The sequence below is a fragment of the Mauremys reevesii genome, linkage group 10 (assembly GCF_016161935.1).
Source record: "Mauremys reevesii isolate NIE-2019 linkage group 10, ASM1616193v1, whole genome shotgun sequence".
In the NCBI taxonomy this organism is placed as follows: domain Eukaryota; kingdom Metazoa; phylum Chordata; order Testudines; family Geoemydidae; genus Mauremys; species Mauremys reevesii.
This window is the reverse complement of record NC_052632.1, coordinates 1045471-1066012: the sequence shown is the minus strand read 5'-3', so window position 1 is coordinate 1066012 and position 20542 is coordinate 1045471. Positions and strand designations below refer to the sequence as shown.

Genomic DNA, 20542 nt, shown 5'->3' with positions numbered 1-20542 from the left:
CACCCCAACATCTCTGCTGCAACGTCCTGCCCCACCTCCCCACATCTCCCCTGCAACGTCCTGCCCCACCTACCCCAGATCTCCCCTGCAGCACCCTGCCCGTGCCCGCAGATCTCTCCTGCAACGCCCTGCCCCACCTCCCCCAGCACCCCAACATCTCCCCTGCAGCACTCTGCCTCAGCACCCCGAGATCTCCCCTGCAGTACCCTGCCCCAGTGCCCCCAGATCTCCCCTGCAAGGCCCTGCCCCACCTCCCCCACATCTCCCCTGCAGTGCTCTGCCTTAGCACCCCCAGATCTCCCCTGCAACGTCCTGCCCCACCTCCCTCAGCACTCTCACATCTCCCCTGCAGCGCCCTGCCCCACCTCCCCCAGATCTCCCCTGCAGCGCCCTGCCCGTGCCCGCAGATCTCTCCTGCAAGGCCCTGCCCCACCTCCCCCAGATTTCCCACAGTGCCCCAGATCTCCCCTGCAGCGCCCTGCCCCACCTCCCCCACATCTCCCCTGCAGTGCTCTGCCCCAGCAACCCCAGATCTCCCATAGCACCCCCACATCTCCGCTGCAGCGCCCTGCCCCCCCGGGTCCCTGGTTCTCAGCCTCAGGGGCGGCCCTGGCTCCACAGACCCCGCCCCGCCCCGTCTCGCGCGGTGTCTGCGCCGGCCATGGCGGGGCCGCTGCTGCCGCGGGCTGCTGGGCTGAGCCGCCTGCTGGCCCGGGGGGCGGCGCGGCCGGCGCCGCAGGAGGTGGAGAGGTGACGGGGGCCGAGTGGCCGGGCTGGGGGTGGGGTACCGGGCAGGATGCGGGGGGCAGAGTGGCCGGGCTGGGGCCAGGGCAGGATGGGGGGCAGAGTGGCTGGGGCAGGATGGGGCCCCGGCAGCATGGGGAAGAGTGGCCAGGATGGGGGCAGGACGGGGCTGGGGCCGGGGCCTGGGCAGGATGCGGGGCAGAGTGGCCGGGCTGGGGGAGGGGCAGAGTGGCCGGGCTGGGACAGGACAGGGCTGGGGCTGGGGCCAGGGCAGGATGGGGGGAGGGGGCAGAGTGGCCGGGCTGGGGCAGGACGGGGCTGGGGCTGGGGCTGGGGCCAGGGCAGGATGGAGGGGCAGAGTGGCCGGGCTGGGGCAGGACGGGGCTGGCGCTGGGGCCAGGGCAGGATGGAGGGGCAGAGTGGCCGGGCTGGGGCAGGACGGGGCTGGCGCTGGGGCCAGGGCAGGATGGGGGGGCAGAGTGGCCGGGCTGGGGCAGGACGGGGCTGGGGCTGGGGCCAGGGCAGGATGGGGGGGCAGAGTGGCCGGGCTGGGGCAGGACGGGGCTGGCGCTGGGGCCAGGGCAGAATGGGGGGGCAGAACAGGGCTGGGGCTGGGGCCAGGGCAGGATGGGGGGGCAGAGTGCACTCAGCTCCTCACCTCCTTTTCCCTCCCTCCCCAGGGCTCTGCAGCAGCAGAGGAAGGCGGTGAGGCTGCGGAGGCTGCGGAAGGAGCTGGAGCTTGCGGGGCCCCCCCAGCGCAGCCTGAGCTGGCAGGCCATGGAGCAGATCCGGTGAGCAGGGCGGGAGGGGGTGCGGCTGGCAGCCCAGCCCTGGAGCGTGGGCAGGGCAGGTCCTGGCCACTGACCCCGGTGCAGGCTGCTGGAGCAGCAGGTGTCCCCCTGAGCCCGGTGTGGCTGGGACTGAGGCATCGCTGTGCTTGCCAGGCTCTGGGCTGGCAGTGACTGTCTCCGTTGTGTCCTCTCCTGGCAGGTATCTAAGGCAGGCCTTCCCCGAGGAATGGCCCGTGGCCCGTCTGGCCCAAGGTTTCTGTGTCAGCACGGATGTCATCCAGAGGGTGCTGAGGAGCAAGTTCTCTCCCCCACTGGAGCGAAGGATGAAGCAGGATGCAAAGGTGTTGGGTAAACAGGGGAGCCGGGAGCAGCAGGCTGGCCCAGACCGGAGAGCTGAGCTGGTGGCCATCTCCGCAGGAGAAGCAGCTCAGCAGCTGCTGCCTGCCAGGCCCAAGGACATGCCCCAGTCTGGAGCCTTTATCGTGCCTGGGGGCCAGTCCAGCAGCTCAAAGCCCCAGAGAAATCGGCAACTTTGGAGAACTGGGGAGAGGCAAAACAGAAGGAACGCCCAGCCGGAGCCTCTTCAGGAGGATGGAACTGAGCCTGTGGCTGGGATGGAAGCCGCCCTCGTGAGAAGCTCTTTGGCAGGAGGAGACACTGAAGAGTGGGATGGCGAGGCCCTGAGTGAGGAGGAGCTGGCCGCAGAAGGCTGGGACACCAGCACCAAAGTGGTGCAGAGAGGACAGGAATATTTTGACAGCAATGGGAATTTCTTGTATCGGCTCCCAGCTAGACTAGCCCATGGGGAGGGGAACAACATGCAGCCCTTTCCCCAGCCGGGTGGTGAAAAGAGCGGGTAGGGTGTGGGTTGGCCCCTGTTACTGTCGGCCCGCCCAGGGCGTTGCTGGCCTTTCCACCCAGGGAAAAATAAAATATTACAAAGTCCCTGCTGCCTCGCGTGCCCCTGTCCTGGCCTTGGTCACGGCTGTAGGTGTGCTGCTTCTGTCCCTGTGCGGCGGAGGCCTGCGGCACCCTCCTGCCCCCCCGCCAAGGCCACCCTGAGGAGCAGCAGTGCTGCTGTGCCGCGGGCGGGCGCGTTACCCCCCGGTGCTGAGCTGCCCTGGGCTCAGGGAGCAGAGCTGGGCGCTGGCTGTTGGACGGGTGGTTTCAGGTGCTTCCTTCCTGCAGCCTTTGGAGCAAGTGTCCCGGCTCTGGGCAGCGCCTGGCAGCCTGGCTCTGGGCAGGGGGTGCACACGGGCAGGGCTCCCCGCTGACCCTGCCTGGAGGCCTGGCCGGGTCCCGGGCTCCCGCCGGAACGAGCCCCCCAGTCCCTGCAGCGGCTGGGTCTGCTCGGCGGGGGCGGGGCTCGCGGCAGGCCGTTCCCGACATGCTCTGCGGCCCGGCCATGGGCTCCGAGGCCGCCCGGCTGCTGGAGGCCGCCGACTTCGCAGCCCGGAAGCACAAGCAGCAGCGGCGGAAGGACCCCGAGGGGACCCCGTACATCAACCACCCCATCGGTGGGGGGGCGAGCCGCGCCGGGGGGTTCGCGGGGGGGGTGAGCCGAGCCGAGCCGGGGGGTTGCCGGCGGGGCGGGGCGAGCCGCGCCGGGGTTGCCGGGGGGGGCGAGCCGATGGGGGGGGGTAATCAGAGGGCGGTGTGTGCCGGGGCGAGCCGATTGGGGAGGTGCCGGGGATGGCCGATGGGAGGATGTGCTGGGGGCGAGCTGATGGCGGGGTTCTCGGGGAGAGCCGATCCGGAGGCCGTTCGGGGGCGAGCCGATGGGGAGTAATCAGGGTGTCGGTGTGTGCCGGGAGGCGAGCCGATTGGGGGGATGGCCGATGGGAGGGGATGTGCTGGGGGGGGCGAGCTGATGGGGGGGTCGGTGTGTACCGGGGGGGCGAGCCGATTGGCGGGGTGCCGGGGGGAGATGGCTGGGGGGGGAGGTGTGTACCGGGGGGGGGCTCGTATCCCGGCTGGGCGAGTGGCAGCGAGGGCTCCCCCCCTGCAGAGCAGCCGCCCTAGGGAGATGCCTGGGGCCCTGCGTGTCCTACCCCAGAGCGGTGCTATCCACGGGGGGTGCGCGGGAGCTGGGCCCATTCCAGCCCCTCCTGGCTGGGCCGCAGTCCTCGCCGGGCTCTGCCAGCGGGGAGCGCCGGGTCCCCCCCTCTGATGGCCTGTCTGGGGCCTGGCTGCCTGTGTGACACCTCCCACCCCGTGTCTAGGTGTGGCCAGGATCCTGTCTCAGGAGGCTGGAGTAACGGACATTGCGGTGCTGCAGGTAAATCCCGCGCTCGAGGCAGGAGGAGGGGCTGTAACAAGCCCCCTCGCCCCGGGGACCCTGCTGGGCTCCGGCTTAGAGAGCCAGCCTGTCCCTCGTTTTCATGGACCCCCGAGTGCCGCTCAGCCTGTCCCCTCTCCCGCAGGCTGCTCTGCTCCACGACACAGTGGAGGACACGGACACCACCTTCTCGGAGATCGAGGAGCAGTTTGGGGAGGAGGTGAGGCAGATCGTGGAGGAGGTGACAGACGACAAGATGTTGCCCAAGATGGAGCGGAAGCGCCTGCAGATAGAGCGTGCGCCCCACAGCAGCCGGGGAGCCAAGCTGGTCAAGCTGGCAGACAAGCTGTACAACCTGCGGGACCTGAACCGCTGCACGCCGGCAGGTTAGCATGCCGGGGCGCCCTGCCGCTGATGGGCTAGCCGTGGGCATGGGAAGTGCTGGAGCTACCCTCTGCTGCATAGTGTCACGTCCACTCATGCATCTGGTGACTGCCTCAGTGTTGGGAGCTCTGGAAAGAGGCAATGTGCCGGGGGTGGGGGGGCAAGCCGATGGGAGGGGATGTGCCGGGGTGGCCGAGCCGATGGGGGAGGGTGCTTGGGGGCACGGTTTGTGCCAGGGAGCCTCCTCCAGCTGCAGTAGGAGAGGCAGGGCATTATCGGGAGCTGAAAGTCCTGGCACCTGGCCTGGTGTCTGCACGTGTCCACGGACAGTTCCAGCGTCTCTGTGTACTGAGCATATGGAGAACGGCTCTGTGCTGAGCCCAAGCTTACCCCGAGAGCGGAGCGCTCTGTCAGGTACCCTGCCTTTGGCCGACCACCATGTGCCTCAGGAGGTTGTGCGTACCGAAGCTGAGCAGAGGACAGGCACTTTGCCCCTCATTGTAACTCATTACTGTAAACGGGACTCTTTCCTTTGCCTGGTACCGCCCCTCGTGGGCCCTGGCTCTTGCAGCCTACACTGTGAGTTGGCATGTGCCTCTTGGGTCACAGCCTGTCAGTGTGTGTGTGCTGCCCTACTTGTGTTGATCTGTCTCTGACACACATGGTGCTCTCTGCCCTAGGCTGGTCTGAGCAACGGGTCCAGGAGTACTTCCTGTGGGCCTCCCAGGTGGTGAAGGGTCTGCGTGAGACAAGCCCTGCGCTGGAGGAGAAGTTGCAGCAACTGTTCAGGGAGCGAGGGCTGCCGGAGTGACTGTGCGGGGTGCCCGCCCTGTGACACTTGCCAGCAAATGCTGCTAAGTCAAGCACTGATGTTAACTACTGACTCCCTAACTACTTCAGGCACTCCTGCCCCCTGGGCAAGGGAGGGTGCAGATATGGGGGCCAGATAAAGGGCAGCACAGAATTGGACAGGGGATTAAAGCCCAAGCGATCACCTGCTACAGAATACCCACCCTCTCCTGGGGGGTGGGAGCTCTCATTTCCACTGCTTCTCTCTTTCTCCTCTGGCCTCCAGCTCTGAACTTCCCCCTCCAGACGGAGCAGGGCATATGCTCCTCCCAAAGACTCTCATAACCCTCTCCCTGGGGCTCAGCTGGGGAGGAGAAGTGGGGGTAGGTAGACAGACCCTTCCCCTCAGCTGGTGTTTCCTGTCCCCCACCCTACCTGGGCTAGGGCCCTAAGGCTCTGGGGAGGTCACACCCTAACTGGGGGTCAGGGTCTAGGCTCTGAGTGCAGCCTGCCCAGCTCGGGGACCGAACCGAGTGACTGTCTCTGAATAAAAGCCCTGGGTGCCATGAGCCTGGTGTCTGTGTCCCTCGCCCCCGAGGTCTGGGCAGAGCCTAGGAGCTCTGATGGGGCTGGGGGGAACCAGCGCTGCTAAGCCCATGGGCGGAGGAGCTGGACTGGGGCAGGCTTGACTTGGCGGCAGTGTGGGGTGGAGCTGCCTGGGAGGGCTGGGGGCCCTGGGTGTGGGTGGGCGTGTGCACAGCCCCTCCCCGTGCCTACTGGGCCCCTCCTCACTGGAGAGCCCCTCCCCTCCCTGCACCCTCTGCCCTTCCCCCCAGAGAGCCCCTCCCCCCGGAAAGCCCCTCACCGCACCTTCTGGGCTCCTCCTCCCTGGAGAGCCCCTCCCCCGTAGAGCCCATCGCCCCGCCCCCGCCGGAGAACCGCGCCCTCCGCCCCTCCCACCGGAGAGCCCCTCCCCTCCCCACGCCCTCTGCCCCTCCCCCAGAGAACGGCCCCTCCCCGGAGAGCCCCTCCCCCGGAGAACCCCTTCCTGCGCCCTCTGCCCCGTCCCCGGAGAGCCCCTCACCGCACCTTCTGGGCTCCTCCTCCCTGGAGAGCCCCTCCCCCTCCCCGTAGAGACCATCGCCCCGCCCCCGGAGAACCGCGCCCTCCGCCCCTCCCACCGGAGAGCCCCTCCCCTCCCCGTGCCCTCCCCCAGGAGAGCTCCTTCCCGCGCCCTCCGCCCCTCCCCCGGAGAGCCCCTCACCGCACCTTCTGGGCTCCTCCTCCTGGAGAGCCTCCCCTCCCCAGGGAGCCCGTCCGCCCGCCCCCAGGCCTGGCGCACACAGGTCCCGGCCTCTCCACCGCTGTAGCGGGGGGCGGTCCTGGTCTCCATGGCTCCCGGCACTTCCGGTCCCGGCACTTCCGCCGGAAGCGGAAGTGGGCGCACGTCTCCAGCAGCAAGACGCGGTGCCGGGCCCGTTCCTGGCTGGTGCTCCCCGCAGTGCGACCCCGGGGCTGGCGGCGGCGGCCGGCCTGGTCCCTTTTGCCGCAGGGGCCGGGCCCAGCATGGCCTTCGCCGGCCGCCGCGACGCGCCCGACGGGCCGGACTTCACCGTGCTCAAGCGGCTGGCGCGAGACCAGCTCATCTACCTGCTGGAGCAGGTGAGGCCGGGCCCGCCCGCGCCCGTCACCGCCGCGCCGGGCCTGGCCCCGCGCCCGTCACCTCAGGGCCGTGCCGGTCTGGGCCTGCCCCGTGCCCGTCACCTCGGGGCCTGGCCCGCGCCCGTCACCGCCGCGCCGGGCCTGGCCCCGCGAGCTTTCCCCGCGCCCGTCACTGCCGCGCCGGGCCCGCCCCGAGCCTGCCCCGCGCCCGTCACCGCCGCCCCGTGCCGGTCTGGGCCTGCTCCGCGCCCGTCACCACGGGGCGGGGCTCGGCATGTCGTGTTCGGTCCTGGAGGAGGCGCCACTTCCTGCCCAGATGCGCGGTCCCGGCGGGCGGAGGAGCCCCCGGCCCATGAATGGTCTCTCAGGTCCCGGCCCTGGAACAGCTGCTGTGGGAAGGCGGCTGGATGCGCCCAGTAGCCAGTGTTACTGCAGCAACCTCTGCTAGCGGGAGGTTCCTGGGCGCTCGCCGCTCCTGCCCGGGTAGCGGCACTTGTGTGGTGCGGCGGGGAGGGAAGACATGCCTCTGGGACAGCCTGCTCCAAGGCTCGGCTAGTGGCTGGGGCCGGGCTTTTCCCGGCAGGGAGCTGTACCCCTGGCACCTATGCTGCTCCGTTTGTTCCTCCCCCAGCTCCCCGGGAAGAAGGACCTGTTCATTGAGGCAGATCTGATGAGCCCCCTGGACCGAATCGCCAATGTCTCCATTCTCAAGGTACCCGCAGCTGCACCCCGGCCAGGGCAGTACTAAACCAAGGCGTTGCTTTAGGGCACTGGGCAGAGTGGCTGATTGCAGGCCATAGGCAACTGTTCAAGTGGTTTTGCAAATGCAGTGAGTTCAACGTGGCTGTCCCGGTTCGCAGAACAGTATTTCTCTGCATAGGGAGCCCCAGGACTAGATCAGCAGCAGTTCTGGAGGCTGCGGGTCACGCCTGAGAGAGGTTGGCAGAGCTGTGTGTAGGGAGTTTCCTGTATTAGCCCATAGTGGAAACCTCTTGTTCCACGGTGCCATGTGTGGTGATTGCTTCACACCCTGCATCACCAGGTGGCTGCCCTGTTGAGCAGGCAGCTGTGGGGCGCAGACGCACAGAAGGGGGATCTGGCTTTGTGCAGCAGCCGGAGGCCTGTGAAGGGGGCCTCTGGAATCAGCTACAAAAGCTACTACAGTATCAGAGGGGTAGCCGTGTTAGCTACTACAGTCTGTGTGGGGTTTGTAAGTTAACACTTTCCTCTCCTCCTATTTCTGTCTCTAGCAACATGAAGTGGACAAGCTGTACAAAGTGGAGAACAAACCCATCGTTAGCACTAGTGACCAGTGAGTCTCTTACCTGACCCCCATGGCTCTGCGTGGGTCATTCCTGGAGCCTGCCTAGCTGCAGCTGTACTCTGCACCTTCACAGGCTTGAGCAGACGCACTGCTCTCTGCCCAAGGGCCTGCCTCTCCGCAGTGCTGCGTCAGGCTCAGGCCCCCTCCCAGGAGCCTCTTCTCTGTGCCATTTCAGCCTGGGCCATGACTCCGAGTGAGCTGAAGGGTGTGGGCCTGGTGCTGAGAGGCAGGAGAAGCTGCTGTGGGACTTGGGAGCAGGGCTATACTTGGGGGTTTGGTGAAGTGACAAGCGGAGCTCAGGCAGCTAGTCTGGGGGCTGTGTTCCCATCTCCTACCTTCAGCTCAGGAAGCTGCCTGCCTCACTGGGCCTGCTTTCGCTGTGTTCCTCCCTACCCCACCCCCCCAGTTGGTGAATCTCTGTCTGCCTCACTCCAGGTTGTGCTTCTTAGTCCGGCCACGGATCAAGAACATGAAGTACATTGCTGGTGAGTGGGTGCTGTTGCTTGCCATGTAGATATCAGCGGTTACTTATATAGGGCCTGTAGTATGGGGTGGCTTCTGGGTAGAGCTGGCTAGCAGACTCCACTGTCTGGTGCCGGGGATATTTGTGATTGTGTGAGGGGGACCGTTACTGTCCTGAACTGTCAGGCTCTGGGTAATCCTTGGGTGGGGGTGAAGTTGGTGCTCTGGTTAGCTGGTGCTGGGCAATCCCGAGAGGCAAGTGCCAGCATCCGGGGATAGGGTGACTTGGAGCTCAGGGCCAGAGGCTGAGTGCGCACCCTGAAATCTGCTGTCTTGTCCAGCTGGTGTGTCACATGCCCTGTGAGATCACAGGGCCTCAGGTTTGTCTACACGAGAGACCTTGCACTGGTTTAACCGTAGGGTTTTTAGTGGCTCTAGTTAACCAGAGTCTTGTGTCTGCAGATATTGTCAATGCTGACAAGGCGATGGGGAGGAGCCGGAAGTACAAGATTATCTTCAGCCCCCAGAAGGTCAGTGTGGCTGTCCTCTCCGTGCCAGGCACTAGCCCAAGCATCCTCTTCCGGGGGTTTTGGGAACTGGGGCTAATTTACTCACCCTGTGAGAGCCTCGAACCCAGAGGAACTGCAATAACCTCAGGCCCCTGCTCTCTTGCCCACCCAGCTCCCCCCCTTCCTTCACACCTGGCCTGTGTCTGACCCCCTCCCCATCTACCCCACCCTGCTCTCCTGCTCACCCAGCCTCCCCCCCCCCACACCTGGCCTGTGTCCGACCTCCTCCCCTCCTCCTTCACACCTCCACATCTCCTACATGCAACCGTCCCTTCCTCCTTTATGCCTGCCACACATCCAGTCCCCTCTTGCCCCAACTCTCCTGCCTCCCCTGCCTTCCCTTCCCCACAGAGTCAGAATAACCAGTTCCCAGTTTCCTGTCCCAAAGTTTGACCCCAAACCCAAATGTTGCCATGTCTGGCAAGGCGCAGCTAAGAGGGCCAGCCCGATGCACTGCCATGGAACTCTTGGTCACACGGTGCGGGAGATGCCTGGGCACTAACCAGCCTCTTCCTCTCTTGCAGTTTTACACCTGTGAGCTGGTGCTGGAGGAAGAGGGAATCTATGGTGGTGAGTGGGGAAGGTGATGTGACAGGCATTGTGGGACCGCAAGGGGATGTCGTTCAGCCCATTGCCTAGATCCAGCTTGGTGGGGAAGCTCAGTCTGCAGAACACCGGGGCTTGTCCCCTACAGAGTAGGCTTCCATGTGCTGTCCTGGCCTGGGGCGTGGGGACGGGAACGCAAATTACAGTGCTCCGGAACATCCCCCGATGGAGGCAGAGGGGAGGGGTACACAGACCCCACCATCGATGGGGGAGAGGCTGGGCCCCGTCCGGGACCCGTCGTACGGCTCCAGCACCACAGCAAATAGGCCCCTCCTGAAAGGCCAGCGTCTGCAGGGCCTGTGTGTTAGAGCCCTCAGGCCATCGCTACAGCGGGTCCTGGGACTACATTGCCTCTGCTCTCTTCTGTCCCCACCTCAGATGTGACCTGTGACGAGTGGGCCTTCTACCTGCTCCCCCTGGATGACGATCTCCTCAGCATGGAGCTGCCTGAGTTCTTCCGGGATTACTTCCTGGTCAGTGGCACAGTTCCCTGCAGCATCCCAGCAAAGCCATCGGGAGAGCGAGCCAGGGTGGGGGCAGGGCTTTCAAAGCTGTGTGCGCGCACGCACCCACCTCTCATGCCCCTCACCTGCTGCCCCACCCCCAGCCTGGTGGGCTGGCCTGTGCAGACTGCCAGTGCTGTGCTGCTTTGGGAGGTGTGCGTAGGAGTCCACTGGGCTGAACAGATTCCCATGGCCCCTGTCAGCACCTTGGAGAGCTGAGAGCCTTGGGACTGCACCCTGGACAAGGTCCATGTCCCTGCTTAGATACTGGGGGGCCTCCTGGGGGCCAGCCTGCCCTGGCCGGGGGCGTCCTAGGGGGGTCAGTGTTTGCCGACTGTTGCTCTCATGGGCCCTGCAGGAAGGGGATCAGCGCTGGATCAGCACAGTCGCTCGAGCTCTGCAGTTGCTGAACTCCCTCTTTGGGCCCTTCGCTAACACCTATGGGATTGGCAGGTGTGCCAAGGTACGAGAGCTGCACGGTTGGGAGGCTTGGCCTGGTGGGGTCCCCCTGCTCTGGGGTCAGGGCTCTTTGCTGGAAGTGGGAGCTTTTTCATTTGAATCCCTTCAGGGATGTGGGGACTTGTACGAATATGGGGGGCAGGGAGACGTGTACAAACATCCCACCTCTAAGTTTCCAGGTGGGGCCCGTGGAATAGGGGCTCCCCCTGCGAGGGACTGCTGGTTGTTATAAATGTGTCCAGCAGGGAGTGTTGCATAGACGGGGGCCAGGGAGATGCCTGCCTCCTATCAAGGCAGGAGTGAGGGGGAATCGGTCAGCTGATGGGAGTGAGGGGGACCCAGCCACCTGCTCCTGGTCCCAGGGCTCGCTGCTGGCAGGCTGTCCCGGCCTGTTCTTTGGTGTTGGGGGCTTGCTGATGTGCTCCCAGCTCTGGGAGCCTGTGGGGCTCCTGGCCTGGGGCCGGCGTGTATGGGCACTGATGTGCTGCCTCCCCTCCCTCCCTCCCAGATGGTCTATGAGGTGTGGCGAGAGCTGGTGGAGGAGAGCGAGGGTGACAGCCAAGCCAGGAGGCCTGACATCAGCCATGTCTTCCTCATGGACCGAGGTAGGGGCTGCTGCGGTCACAGGCGCAGGCTGCTGCTGGGGGCTTCTGTGGGGAGGGGTGGTGGGTTCCTTCTAGGGGCTGCTGAGGGGCTTGTTCTTGGGCTTGAGGTAGTGAGCTGGGGGCAGCCAGCACTGGCAGGTGGGGCGGGGGTCAGGTGGGGAGGCCCAGCTTGTGCCCCTGTGCTTCTCGTTGCAGATGTGGATTACGTCACGGCGCTCTGCTCCCAGGTGGTGTATGAGGGGCTGGTGGACGACACGTTCCGCATCAAATGTGGTAAGTTGTGGGTGGCTGGAAGAGATGGCAGCGGGGCTGGGCAAGGGGGCCCTGCCTGTGGCATCGGGGGGTGATTGCAGGGAGACGAAAGTGCCTGCAGATCTCTGCCCCAGACCATCTTCCTCAGCAGCTCCCCAAGGTGGTGGAGGGGGCCAGGGAGGCTGGGATGGGGGTGGGGGCTACCTAATGTTGGCCATTGCAGATGGCCTCCCAAGCCCTTTGATGGGGGCGTGGAGGTTGGCACATGAGGTGTGTTGTGCTCTGGGGCAGTTCCTTTGGCAGCTTTGCTGCCTGTGTCCCCTCTGGGCACAGACAGGATGCTCCATGCCAAGCGGCAGGACGCATGGCACATGTCAGACCAGTGGCCCACCTGCCTGGTGCCCTCTCTCCAGCGGAGCTGTCGCAGACGCCCCTGAGGGAGGCATAAGCCAGCGTTATGGGGTGGGCACAGCGCAGGCCCCAAGGACCCATTCCTAGGGAGTAGCTGTTGTGGATTCCCCTCGGTGCGCAGATGGCACCCAGCTCTGGGGCTGCTGAGTGTGGCTGATAGCCCAGGTTGTATCCCGCTGGCCGGGTGGGTGGTTAATGGAACAGCCTGTCCCGGGGCACTGGAAGCGCCGCAGAGCATGAGGCAGTGGCCTGGGCACTGTAACTGTTCCTGCTGCTCTCGGCAGGGAGCGTGGATTTCGGGCCAGACGTCACCTCCTCTGACAGGAGCTTCAAAGTGCTGCTCAATGCCCAGGACAAGGTGAGCCCTGCCCACCAGGGCCCTGCTAACCTGGCGAGTGCCAGCCTGGTGGGCAGAGTAGCGCTGAGGTAGTTGGATTGATTGGGGTATGGTGTGGAGGCAGAGCCCAGTCCAGAGATTGTAGAAATGGGGCTTTGGTACCAGCTCCTTTGCCCTGTAGAACCGCAGTCCTCAGCATCCTGGCATCCGCCCTGTGGGGCTGATCCATTTGCCTGACCACGCGGAGCCCCAGCTCACAGCCTGTGGCCTTCGGAGGCCCGGTCACTGGAGGTTTTCTGACTGCTCCTCCGGCTGTGGGTGCAGCTTGGCCCCCCTTAGCCACAGCGCCCTCTGTCAATCTGCTGGGCTGCAGGGAGCTTGCAAAGCGAGTGCTTGGCTACTGGCGTGTCCGTGCCTGGCATGGGGGCGCTGTCTTGGGAATCCCATGCCAGGCCCTGGCCGGTGGCTGACCCCTTTGGGGCTGTTCTGGCACAGGTGTTCAGCGAGATCCGGAACGAACACTTCTCCAACGTCTTTGGCTTCCTGAGTCAGAAGGCACGGAACCTGCAGACGCAGTACGACGTGAGTGTGCCAGGGTCGCCCTGGGCATGGCCCTGAGGGGCACCCTCCCCGGAGCAGCCCCACCAACTGCCGGGCCCTCTGCTCCCCACCCTGGCTCTCCCTCACCTTGTTGAGGGTGGGGAGGGGCCCTCTCTTCCCTTCCCTTCAGCCCAGTGCTCAGACACTCTCTCATCCTGCAGCGACGTCGTGGGATGGACATCAAGCAAATGAAGAACTTTGTCTCCCAGGAGCTGAAGGGGTTAAAGCAGGAGCACCGCCTGCTGAGCCTGCGTAGGTACTGGTGTACAGTGGGGAAAAGGGAGGGTGCCTAAGGACATTGCCCTGACACCGGGCGGGCTGCTCCAGCCAGGCTAGAGGCTGCTGGCATGTGGGGGCGTCTTTCTCTCTCCCCTCTGGCAGCCCCAGGCTGCATGGACAGAGTGTGGCCCCGGTGTTCTTGTGCAGAGACCCCGCACTGATTTCCTCTGTCTGGGGTGTGCAGATATTGGCGCCTGCGAGTCCATCATGAAGAAGAAAACCAAGCAGGATTTCCAGGAGCTGCTAAAGACTGAGCACTGTGAGTGAGACACCTGCCAGCCCAGCCTGGGCTCCTCCAACACCCGGGTGCCCACCTGGGGCTGGGTGCCATTCCCCTCCTGGGCCACCAGTGCTCCAGATGGCCACTGTCAGAGACAGGTGCTTGTGCTTTGGGGCTGGTGGGACCTGGCAGGCAGGTCCCTGAAGGGTTAAATGTGCTGCTCCAGCCTGGGGACAGGGCATTGCAGGGTGCTCCCTTTCCCCAAGGGGCTCAGTGAGGAATACCAGGCGTTGCCCTCTGGAGCTGAGCAGCACCATGCACCTCCCAGAGCTGGCAGAGTGGACAGAGCTGGGGATGGCCCTGATTCCCGAGCCCCTCCTCCCACCAGCCCAGGAGGCTGGCAATCCCCAGGCCTAGGGCTCCTGCAGGCTCCGGCCCAGCAGTGCAGCCCAGGGCTCGTTCTGAGGGTGCAGGTGACTGTTTCCTTCCCCCCCCTTAGCTCTCTTGGAGGGGTTCGACATCCGCGAGAGCACCAGCTACATAGAAGAGCACATCGACCGGCAGGTGAGTGCTGCGCCCGGGCGGGGACGGGGACGGCTGGGCTGGGCTGGCCACTCGCTCACCCTCCCCAATTTCTGTGCAGGTCTCCCCCAGCGAGAGTCTGCGCTTAATGTGCCTCCTGTCGGTCACGGAAAATGGTGAGCTCCTTGCTGGAGAAGGGGGGCCGCAGTGTGGGGACATGGTTATGGGGCTTTTCACTCAGCTCTCCCTGTGTGTTAAACCCCCACAGGGCTGATCCCTAAGGATTATCGCTCCCTGAAAACCCAGTACCTCCAGGTGAGTGGGGGAGTGTGTGTGTGGGGGGTGGGTGGAGGAGCATGCGTGTGGGATGGGGAGGGTACTGGGGAGTGCGTGTGTGGGATGGGAGTACTGGGAGGAACATGTGGGAGGAGAGGGTACTGGGGAGCGTGTGCCTCTGTGGGTAGAGGAGGTACTGGGGGGGAAGCGTGTGTGTGTGTGTGTGTGTGTGTGTGTGTGTGGAGGAGGTACTGGGGCGGGAGCGTGTGTGTGAGGAGGTACTGAGGGGCGTGCGTGTGTGTGTGTGTGGAGGAGGTACCGGGAGGAGCGTGTGTGTCGGGCGGGCGGAAGGTACCGGGAGCGTGTGTGTGTCATGGGGGTACGGGCGGGGGAGCGTGTGTGGGGGGTTGGGGGGAAGGCTGGAACGTGCTAACAGGCGGGCGTGCATGCTCCTGCATGCTCTCCTCTCCTGCGTTGCTGGAAGGCTCTGGCCTGGCCCCTGGGCCCAAGAGCCGGGGAGGCTGTTAGAGTGCAGGTACTGGGCCAGTTCATCCCAGGTCTGACTATCAGCTCCACGCACCTCACGGGGTGCTTGTTTGCAGGTTGTGTTCACGCTGTCCCTTGCTGTGCCAGCTCCTCAGGCTGCAGCGGGCCCGACTCCCTCTCCAGGACACCGAGTGCCCACCCGCCCCGGGGCACTGTGCGCCGGGCTGGCAGACTGCGCCGTTCCCCAGGCTGGGGCTCTGTCCTGTGCCCACCCGCCCCGGGGCGCTGTGCGCCGGGCTGGCAGACTGCGCCGTTCCCCAGGCTGGGGGGCTGTCCTGTGCCCACCCGCCCCGGGGCGCCGGGCTGCCAGACTGCGCCGTTCCCCAGGCTGGGGCTCTGTCCTGTGCCCACCCGCCCCGGGGCGCCAGAGTTCTGGCCTGACCCTCATCTCCCCTTGCCCCCCAGAGTTATGGGCCTGAGCACCTGCTGACCTTTCATAACCTCAAGCGCATCGGGCTGCTGACAGAGCAGGCCCCAGGGGAGACCCTGACTGCTGTGGAGAGCAAAGTCAGCAAGCTGGTGACTGACCGAGCAGCAGGTATGGGGCAATTCTGCCTACAGCACTCTGGGGCAGTTCTGAGTGCCGAGCCCTGCCTGCCTCTGAGCTGTGGGAGGATCTTGGGGCACTTCCCCATGGTCCCTGCTCCCAGAGCTGGCAGGGGGTGCTCAGTGTCTCCGTCCGGGTCATGCTCTAGCCTCTCCCAGCTCAGGCTGGGCACGGAGGGAGCTAGCTGTGCTCTGGAGTAGAAGGTTGCGGGGGAAAGTGGGGAGACCCTGCAGGGCAGCCCCAGGGGAAATAAAACTCGCTCCCTGTATCCTCTGCCCCATAGCAGCGCTCCCTGTGGGCTCACCCCACACCAGCTCTTGCTAGCCGGAGAGAATTTGCTGAGGCCAGGTGAGCTAGTCGGGGATCCTGAGGGTCTTGGCTCCAAACCGCCTCTTTGCCTTGTTTTCCAGGGAAACTCACGGACGCTTTTAATTCTCTGGCCAGGAAGAGCAATTTCCGAGGCATAAGCAAGAAGCTGGGCTTGGTAGGTCCCCTCTGTTGCTAGGATGGGGTTCGGTGGGGTGGGTAACATCGCTGGCTGTAGATGTCCTTGGCTGCCCTCTTCCGGCCCCGGCCATGGCCACCCCTGTGCAGGGCAGCAGGGGAGCCAGAGAGTGTTACCCTTGGGCAGTGGTCCCCAACCTTCTTGTGACCAGTAGCACATTCATGTTTTCAGAAGAGCGTGGTGGGCGCCAACAATTTTTCAAGGCTTATTTTGTATTTGTATATTAAATAATACAAAAAACATATTTAATATCACATAACCTATGAATCCAGAGAGAAGCCGGAGAAAAGCCACAAGGACAGAGAACACCGGTGCCCGCAGCCCTGGAGTGCTCTGTCCCCAGCAGGCGCGGGGCCCCAGATTCTCTTCTCTGCTGGGCACTAGGTGGGGACCAAGAACACCAGCGCCCGCAGCCCGAGTTCTCTGTCCCTGGCAGGCCCGGGGCCGCGGCGTCTCTCCCCTGCTGGGCACTAGGCAGGCCTCACACCTGCCGGGAACGGAGAACACCGCGCCCGCAGCCTGAGTTCTCTGTCCCCGGCATGTGCGGGGCCGCGGCTTCTCTCCCCTGCTGGGCACTAGGCAGGCCCCGCACCTGCCGGGAACGGAGAACACCGCGCCTGCAGCCTGAGTTCTCTGTCCCCGGCAGGTCCCCTGCTGGGCACTACCGAGCGCACATAAATGCCCCAGCGGCCGCCATGGTGCCCGCAGGCACCACATTGGGGACCACTGCCCTTGGGGATCCGGGTAGCAATGATTGCTGGGTCCCTTTCTCCCTTCCAGGGTTAAGGGAGGCTGTGGCCTTTCCTCTTTGCCGTGGACCTGGCCCCCCCCATCCAGGCAGCGTGATGCCCTGTGCAGTGTTTGGGGCTGTGTCCCCGAAAGATGCTGCTTGGCAGAATGCAAAGGCCCCTGTATAGCGGAGTGGGTCAGTGTGAACACACTGTGCCTGCACTCCAGGAGCTGGCCTGGCTTCCCATGGGCTTGGGAGAGAATTCCAGGCTGCAGCTGTAGTCTGCAAAGGGCCCGTGTGCTTGGGGGCTGGTGCTCTGAGAGCAGCAGAGAGGCGTGTCCTCGCGGTCCCTGGCAGTGGAACTTGCACCTTCTGGCTGGCTGCCAGGGCCCAAGTTTGCTGCATTCACAGCAGTGCAAAGCTCGCCTGCTTGGCACTGGATCTTCGCTAGCTGGCTGGGGACTGTGTCCTGCTCAGAGCAGCCAGGTCGGTGGCTCATGTATTTGCGCACCCCAGAGGTTGCACCCATGGGTGCTTCAAACCCAGAGCCTACCAATAGCTCACTCACTGCTGGGGGGTGTCACGTGCCTGTCTCTGCAGATCCCCCATGTTGATGGTGAATATAACCTGAAGCTGCCCCGAGACATGGCTTATGTCTTCAGTGGGGCCTATGTCCCCCTGAGCTGCAAGATCATTGAACAGGTGAGTCTATCTGTGGGCACCCGACCCCAGGGGACAAGAGCTGCCCATGCTGTGTGGCCCATGGGGTTCCGTCTTGCTTGGGAGCAGTCAGGTTTGTGCAAGTGCCCCCTGCTCCATGGTGCCCTCGTGGGTCCTGCTATGCTGCCCTGCAGATCTCCTCCCCCCCCCGGGCTGCATAGGCCACAGGTGCCTCTAGTTGGGACTACGGCCCTGGCTGGGGCTGGATGGGCTAGAAATGTCTAACCTACTCCTGGAGAGATGAGGCACCTACCTGCTCATCTGCCCTTGATTCCTGCCCAGTGCCCTGGGCTGGCAGCTGATCTCTTGCTCTGCTTTGGCCTATGGTGCTCTTCTGCTTCCCCTGCCTTGACGGACTGTCCCTGCTCGTCTCCCTTAGGTGCTGGAGCGCAAGGGCTGGCTGGGCCTGGAGGAGGTGGTGCGCCTGCTGAACGGCAATGAGTTTGCTCCTACAGGTAATACCTGCTCCTGGGATTGCGGGGGGAGGCTCGGGGGGACGCTCCACTTCATCCTCTGCTCCTTCCAGAGCCGGTCATGGAGGAGAATCCCGCCTGGGAGGCGCAGCGTGTCATCCTAGCAGTCTTCCTGGGAGGCTGCACCTTTTCTGAGATCTCTGCTCTCCGATTCCTGGGGAAGGAGAAAGGTACCATCCAGTGCACTGGGTTACTGTCTCCTCCACTGCTGGGGAGGAAGGATCTGGCAGCCAGAAACTGCCCCCTCCCTCTTGGAAGGAGACCCACAGTATAACCCCATGGCACAGACTCAATGAGTTAGCCCTGCCTGTGCCTTTGGCTACTGAAACCAGATCTGCTGCAGCCACAGAGGCTAATTGCCAAGCTGTGACATAATAAAGGGGGGAGGGGGTTGTTAAGCCTTGGACCATCCCCCCAGTCGTCCTGCCTTGGGTCCATGTGCCAAGGGCTATAGGCCTCCCTTACGGTGCATGCAAACCAGCACGTGATTGTTAGGGAAGCACCCATCACATGCCTTTTGCCTGGCCAGATGCCTGCTCTGGGCTCCCCCAGCTTCTCCCTGCCTGGTGGAGTCAACACCCACTTCCCCCTGTCTGCTCGCAGCAGCACTCCGAGCATCTCCCCTGTACTTGGCATAGTGATGCTTTTGCTGTTGGGTTGGTGGCAGTGCTAGACGCTAGCAGGGGTTCAGCTGCTGCCTGGCAGCCCCACTTCTCTCTGCCCTTTGGTCTCACCCATTTTCCTTTCACCTCTTTGGATTTCTCAGGATACAAGTTTATATTCCTGACGACAGCCATCACAAGCAGCGCCAGGCTGATGGACGCCATGTTAGAGGCGAAGGTGTGAGGTGGGGTGAGCCACGGCCCTGCCAGAACAGCTTGTGCCAGCCAGGGTCACATTCCACAGTGGACACTGCCCAGGCACTGCATAGGTGACACTGGAGTGTTATACATCAGCAGCCGGAGCAGGGCAGACACGGAGCCCATCCTGCCATGAGCCTCTCCTTGGGTTTCCCGAAGGCTGCAGATTGGGGTTTAAATGGATGAAGAGACCTTCAGTGGGTGTGTGGGGGGGTGTCTCTGGGGAGGCTAGATGAGGGAAGAAGCTGTTTGAGTCTCTGCCATGTTTCAGGCCCCTGGGGCCACTGTCTAGGCAAGTCCCTGTGCTTGGTGTATTGGTGCTTCTACCATTGGGTCAGTGGCTTGTTAAGGGATCTCACTGGCCTTTTGGGTTCTTATTTTGGGTTTTGTGCCCTGGCTCCCACCCTTGGCTGCCTTCTCGTCCCTGGACAGATGTCAGTACTTGGGGCCACGAGTGAAGCCAAGGGTGATGCCACGCTTTTAGCAGCACTGCCTTCTTCCCCCACCGAGGCCTGTTTACCTGGAGAAGTGAATAGGCAGAGGGAGCTGGCTTCTACTGGAGTCACAAGTGAAAATGAATTGCATTGTTACCTGAATTTTGAATGCATGTTCATTCACTTCACAGAACTGCATACCTGTTCTGGCACCAAACACAACCAGCTCTAGTCTGGGTTGATGGATCGACAGGGGGAAAGGAGTAGACCAGCAGGGGTGCTTAGGGGTAGGCTGGAGGTGCAGCAACAGAGGGGTGTGGGTGGAGTTGGGGTTGGGATTTGAACAGCATAGCATTGCGCTGTCAGAAGTGTATAATAGTGGTACAGTGATCTGTACCATATAAAATATATTTGGTCAGCCTTTAGCACGTCTTTATCTAACCACAGGGAAGGGAGGTGGGAACAGGCTTGTCTGGAATGGGCTGTGGTTCTTGTCCCTGGGGCTGCTTACTGCCCAGCATCCTCTTGCATGGAGCCTTTGAAGCAGCTGTTGGAAGGTCCCTCAACTGGAATTCTCTGCAGTTCCAGTCAGCATGGGCTAGATAATGCTTAGCCCTACCATAAGTGCAGGGGCCTGGACTAGGTGACCACTCCAGCTCTCTTCCCCTCCTGCGATTCCCAGCTGGAGAGTAGGGGTGGACTTACTGCTGCAGTGAGTAGGGGAGAAGCTAGAGTGAGACCTAACTTAGAGTGGGGGAGGGCGGGCTGTTAAACCTGCATTTAGCCTTGAGGGGAGTGCCCCAGCCCTGCTGCTTCAGGCTTTCGGGCAGGAAGGGGGTTATGAGCAGATGCCAGACCAAGGGCTGAGCTGGCACTAATGTGGGGGGGAAGTCCTGGCTGTGTAGTAGGGTTGCCAGGCATCCAGTTTTTGACCAATATGCCCGCTCGAAAAGAGACCCTGGTGTTGACCGGGCCATTAAAAGTCTGGTTGGGGGTGGAGTGGGGCTAAGGCAGGCTCCTTGCAGCTCCTGGAAGTGGCTGGCATGTCCCAGCAGTCCCTAGGTCCAGGCGTGATCAAGGAAGCTCTGTGAGCTGTCCCTGCCTCTGCCCCAAGTGCTGGCTGCGCAGCTCCCATTGGCCCGGAAGCAATGGCAGCTTCTGCTGAGAGCTAGGGTGTCTGCCTTAGCCCTGCTCCCCAGGAGCTGCCTGAGCTCAGCATTGCCTGGCCTGAGCCCCTGCCCCAGGTTTGAATTCCCTCCTGTACTGTAACACCCTGCCAGACCCCCCACCCCAGTGCTGAGCTCTACCCCAGAGCCTGCACCTCACCCCTGCCCCAGCCCTGAGCCCCCTCCTGCACCCCAAACCCGTTATCCCTGGCTCTACCCTAGAGCCTGCACCTCAACACCCCCCCCCAGCCCTGAGCCCCCTCCTGCACCCCAAACCCGTTATCCCCCCTGGCCCTGCCTGCACCCAGCCCTGAGCTGCCTCCCACATTCCAAACCCCTCGGACCCAGCCCTGAGCCCCCTCCTGCACCCCAAACCCGTTATCCCTGGCCCGCCCCCAGAGCCTGCACCTCAACCCCCCACCCCAGCCCTGAGCTGCCTCCCACATTCCAAACCCCTCGGACCCAGCGCTGAGCCCCCTCCTGCACCC

General features: G+C 63.7%; 3 protein-coding genes across 5 annotated transcripts; all 3 read left to right on the top strand.

Annotated features, from left to right (window-relative positions):
- The first annotated feature begins 648 nt into the window (after nt 1–648).
- On the top strand, nt 649–2480 carry NGRN (neugrin, neurite outgrowth associated). The gene is made up of 3 exons (XM_039491890.1): nt 649–750; nt 1425–1535; nt 1735–2480. The coding sequence occupies exons 1-3, from the start codon at nt 662–664 to the stop codon at nt 2393–2395; spliced, it is 861 nt and encodes a 286-aa protein (XP_039347824.1). The 5' UTR covers nt 649–661; the 3' UTR covers nt 2396–2480.
- A 420-nt stretch (nt 2481–2900) lies between these two features.
- HDDC3 (HD domain containing 3) lies at nt 2901–5689 on the top strand. Of its 2 annotated transcripts, XR_005585551.1 has the most exons (5): nt 2901–3052; nt 3758–3813; nt 3959–4199; nt 4878–5450; nt 5481–5689. XR_005585551.1 is itself a non-coding variant. In XM_039491891.1 (4 exons), the coding sequence occupies exons 1-4, from the start codon at nt 2923–2925 to the stop codon at nt 5006–5008; spliced, it is 558 nt and encodes a 185-aa protein (XP_039347825.1). In that variant the 5' UTR covers nt 2901–2922; the 3' UTR covers nt 5009–5689. The 2 variants fall into 2 exon arrangements, 1 of the variants encoding a protein (XP_039347825.1); XM_039491891.1 differs by having other exon boundaries at nt 4878–5689.
- Nucleotides 5690–6414: 725 nt separating this feature from the next.
- Nucleotides 6415–19667, top strand: VPS33B (VPS33B late endosome and lysosome associated). Of its 2 annotated transcripts, XM_039493070.1 has the most exons (23): nt 6415–6648; nt 7280–7360; nt 7899–7960; nt 8408–8457; nt 8897–8964; nt 9528–9573; nt 9988–10082; nt 10471–10575; nt 11080–11176; nt 11372–11449; nt 12124–12197; nt 12672–12758; nt 12938–13028; nt 13240–13314; nt 13775–13839; nt 13919–13973; nt 14066–14112; nt 15025–15157; nt 15577–15650; nt 17002–17103; nt 17501–17576; nt 17648–17764; nt 18361–19667. In XM_039493070.1, the coding sequence occupies exons 1-23, from the start codon at nt 6553–6555 to the stop codon at nt 18438–18440; spliced, it is 1854 nt and encodes a 617-aa protein (XP_039349004.1). In that variant the 5' UTR covers nt 6415–6552; the 3' UTR covers nt 18441–19667. The 2 variants fall into 2 exon arrangements, with proteins under 2 accessions (XP_039349004.1, XP_039349006.1); XM_039493072.1 differs by lacking the exons at nt 14066–14112; nt 15025–15157.
- The last annotated feature ends 875 nt before the right edge of the window (nt 19668–20542 follow it).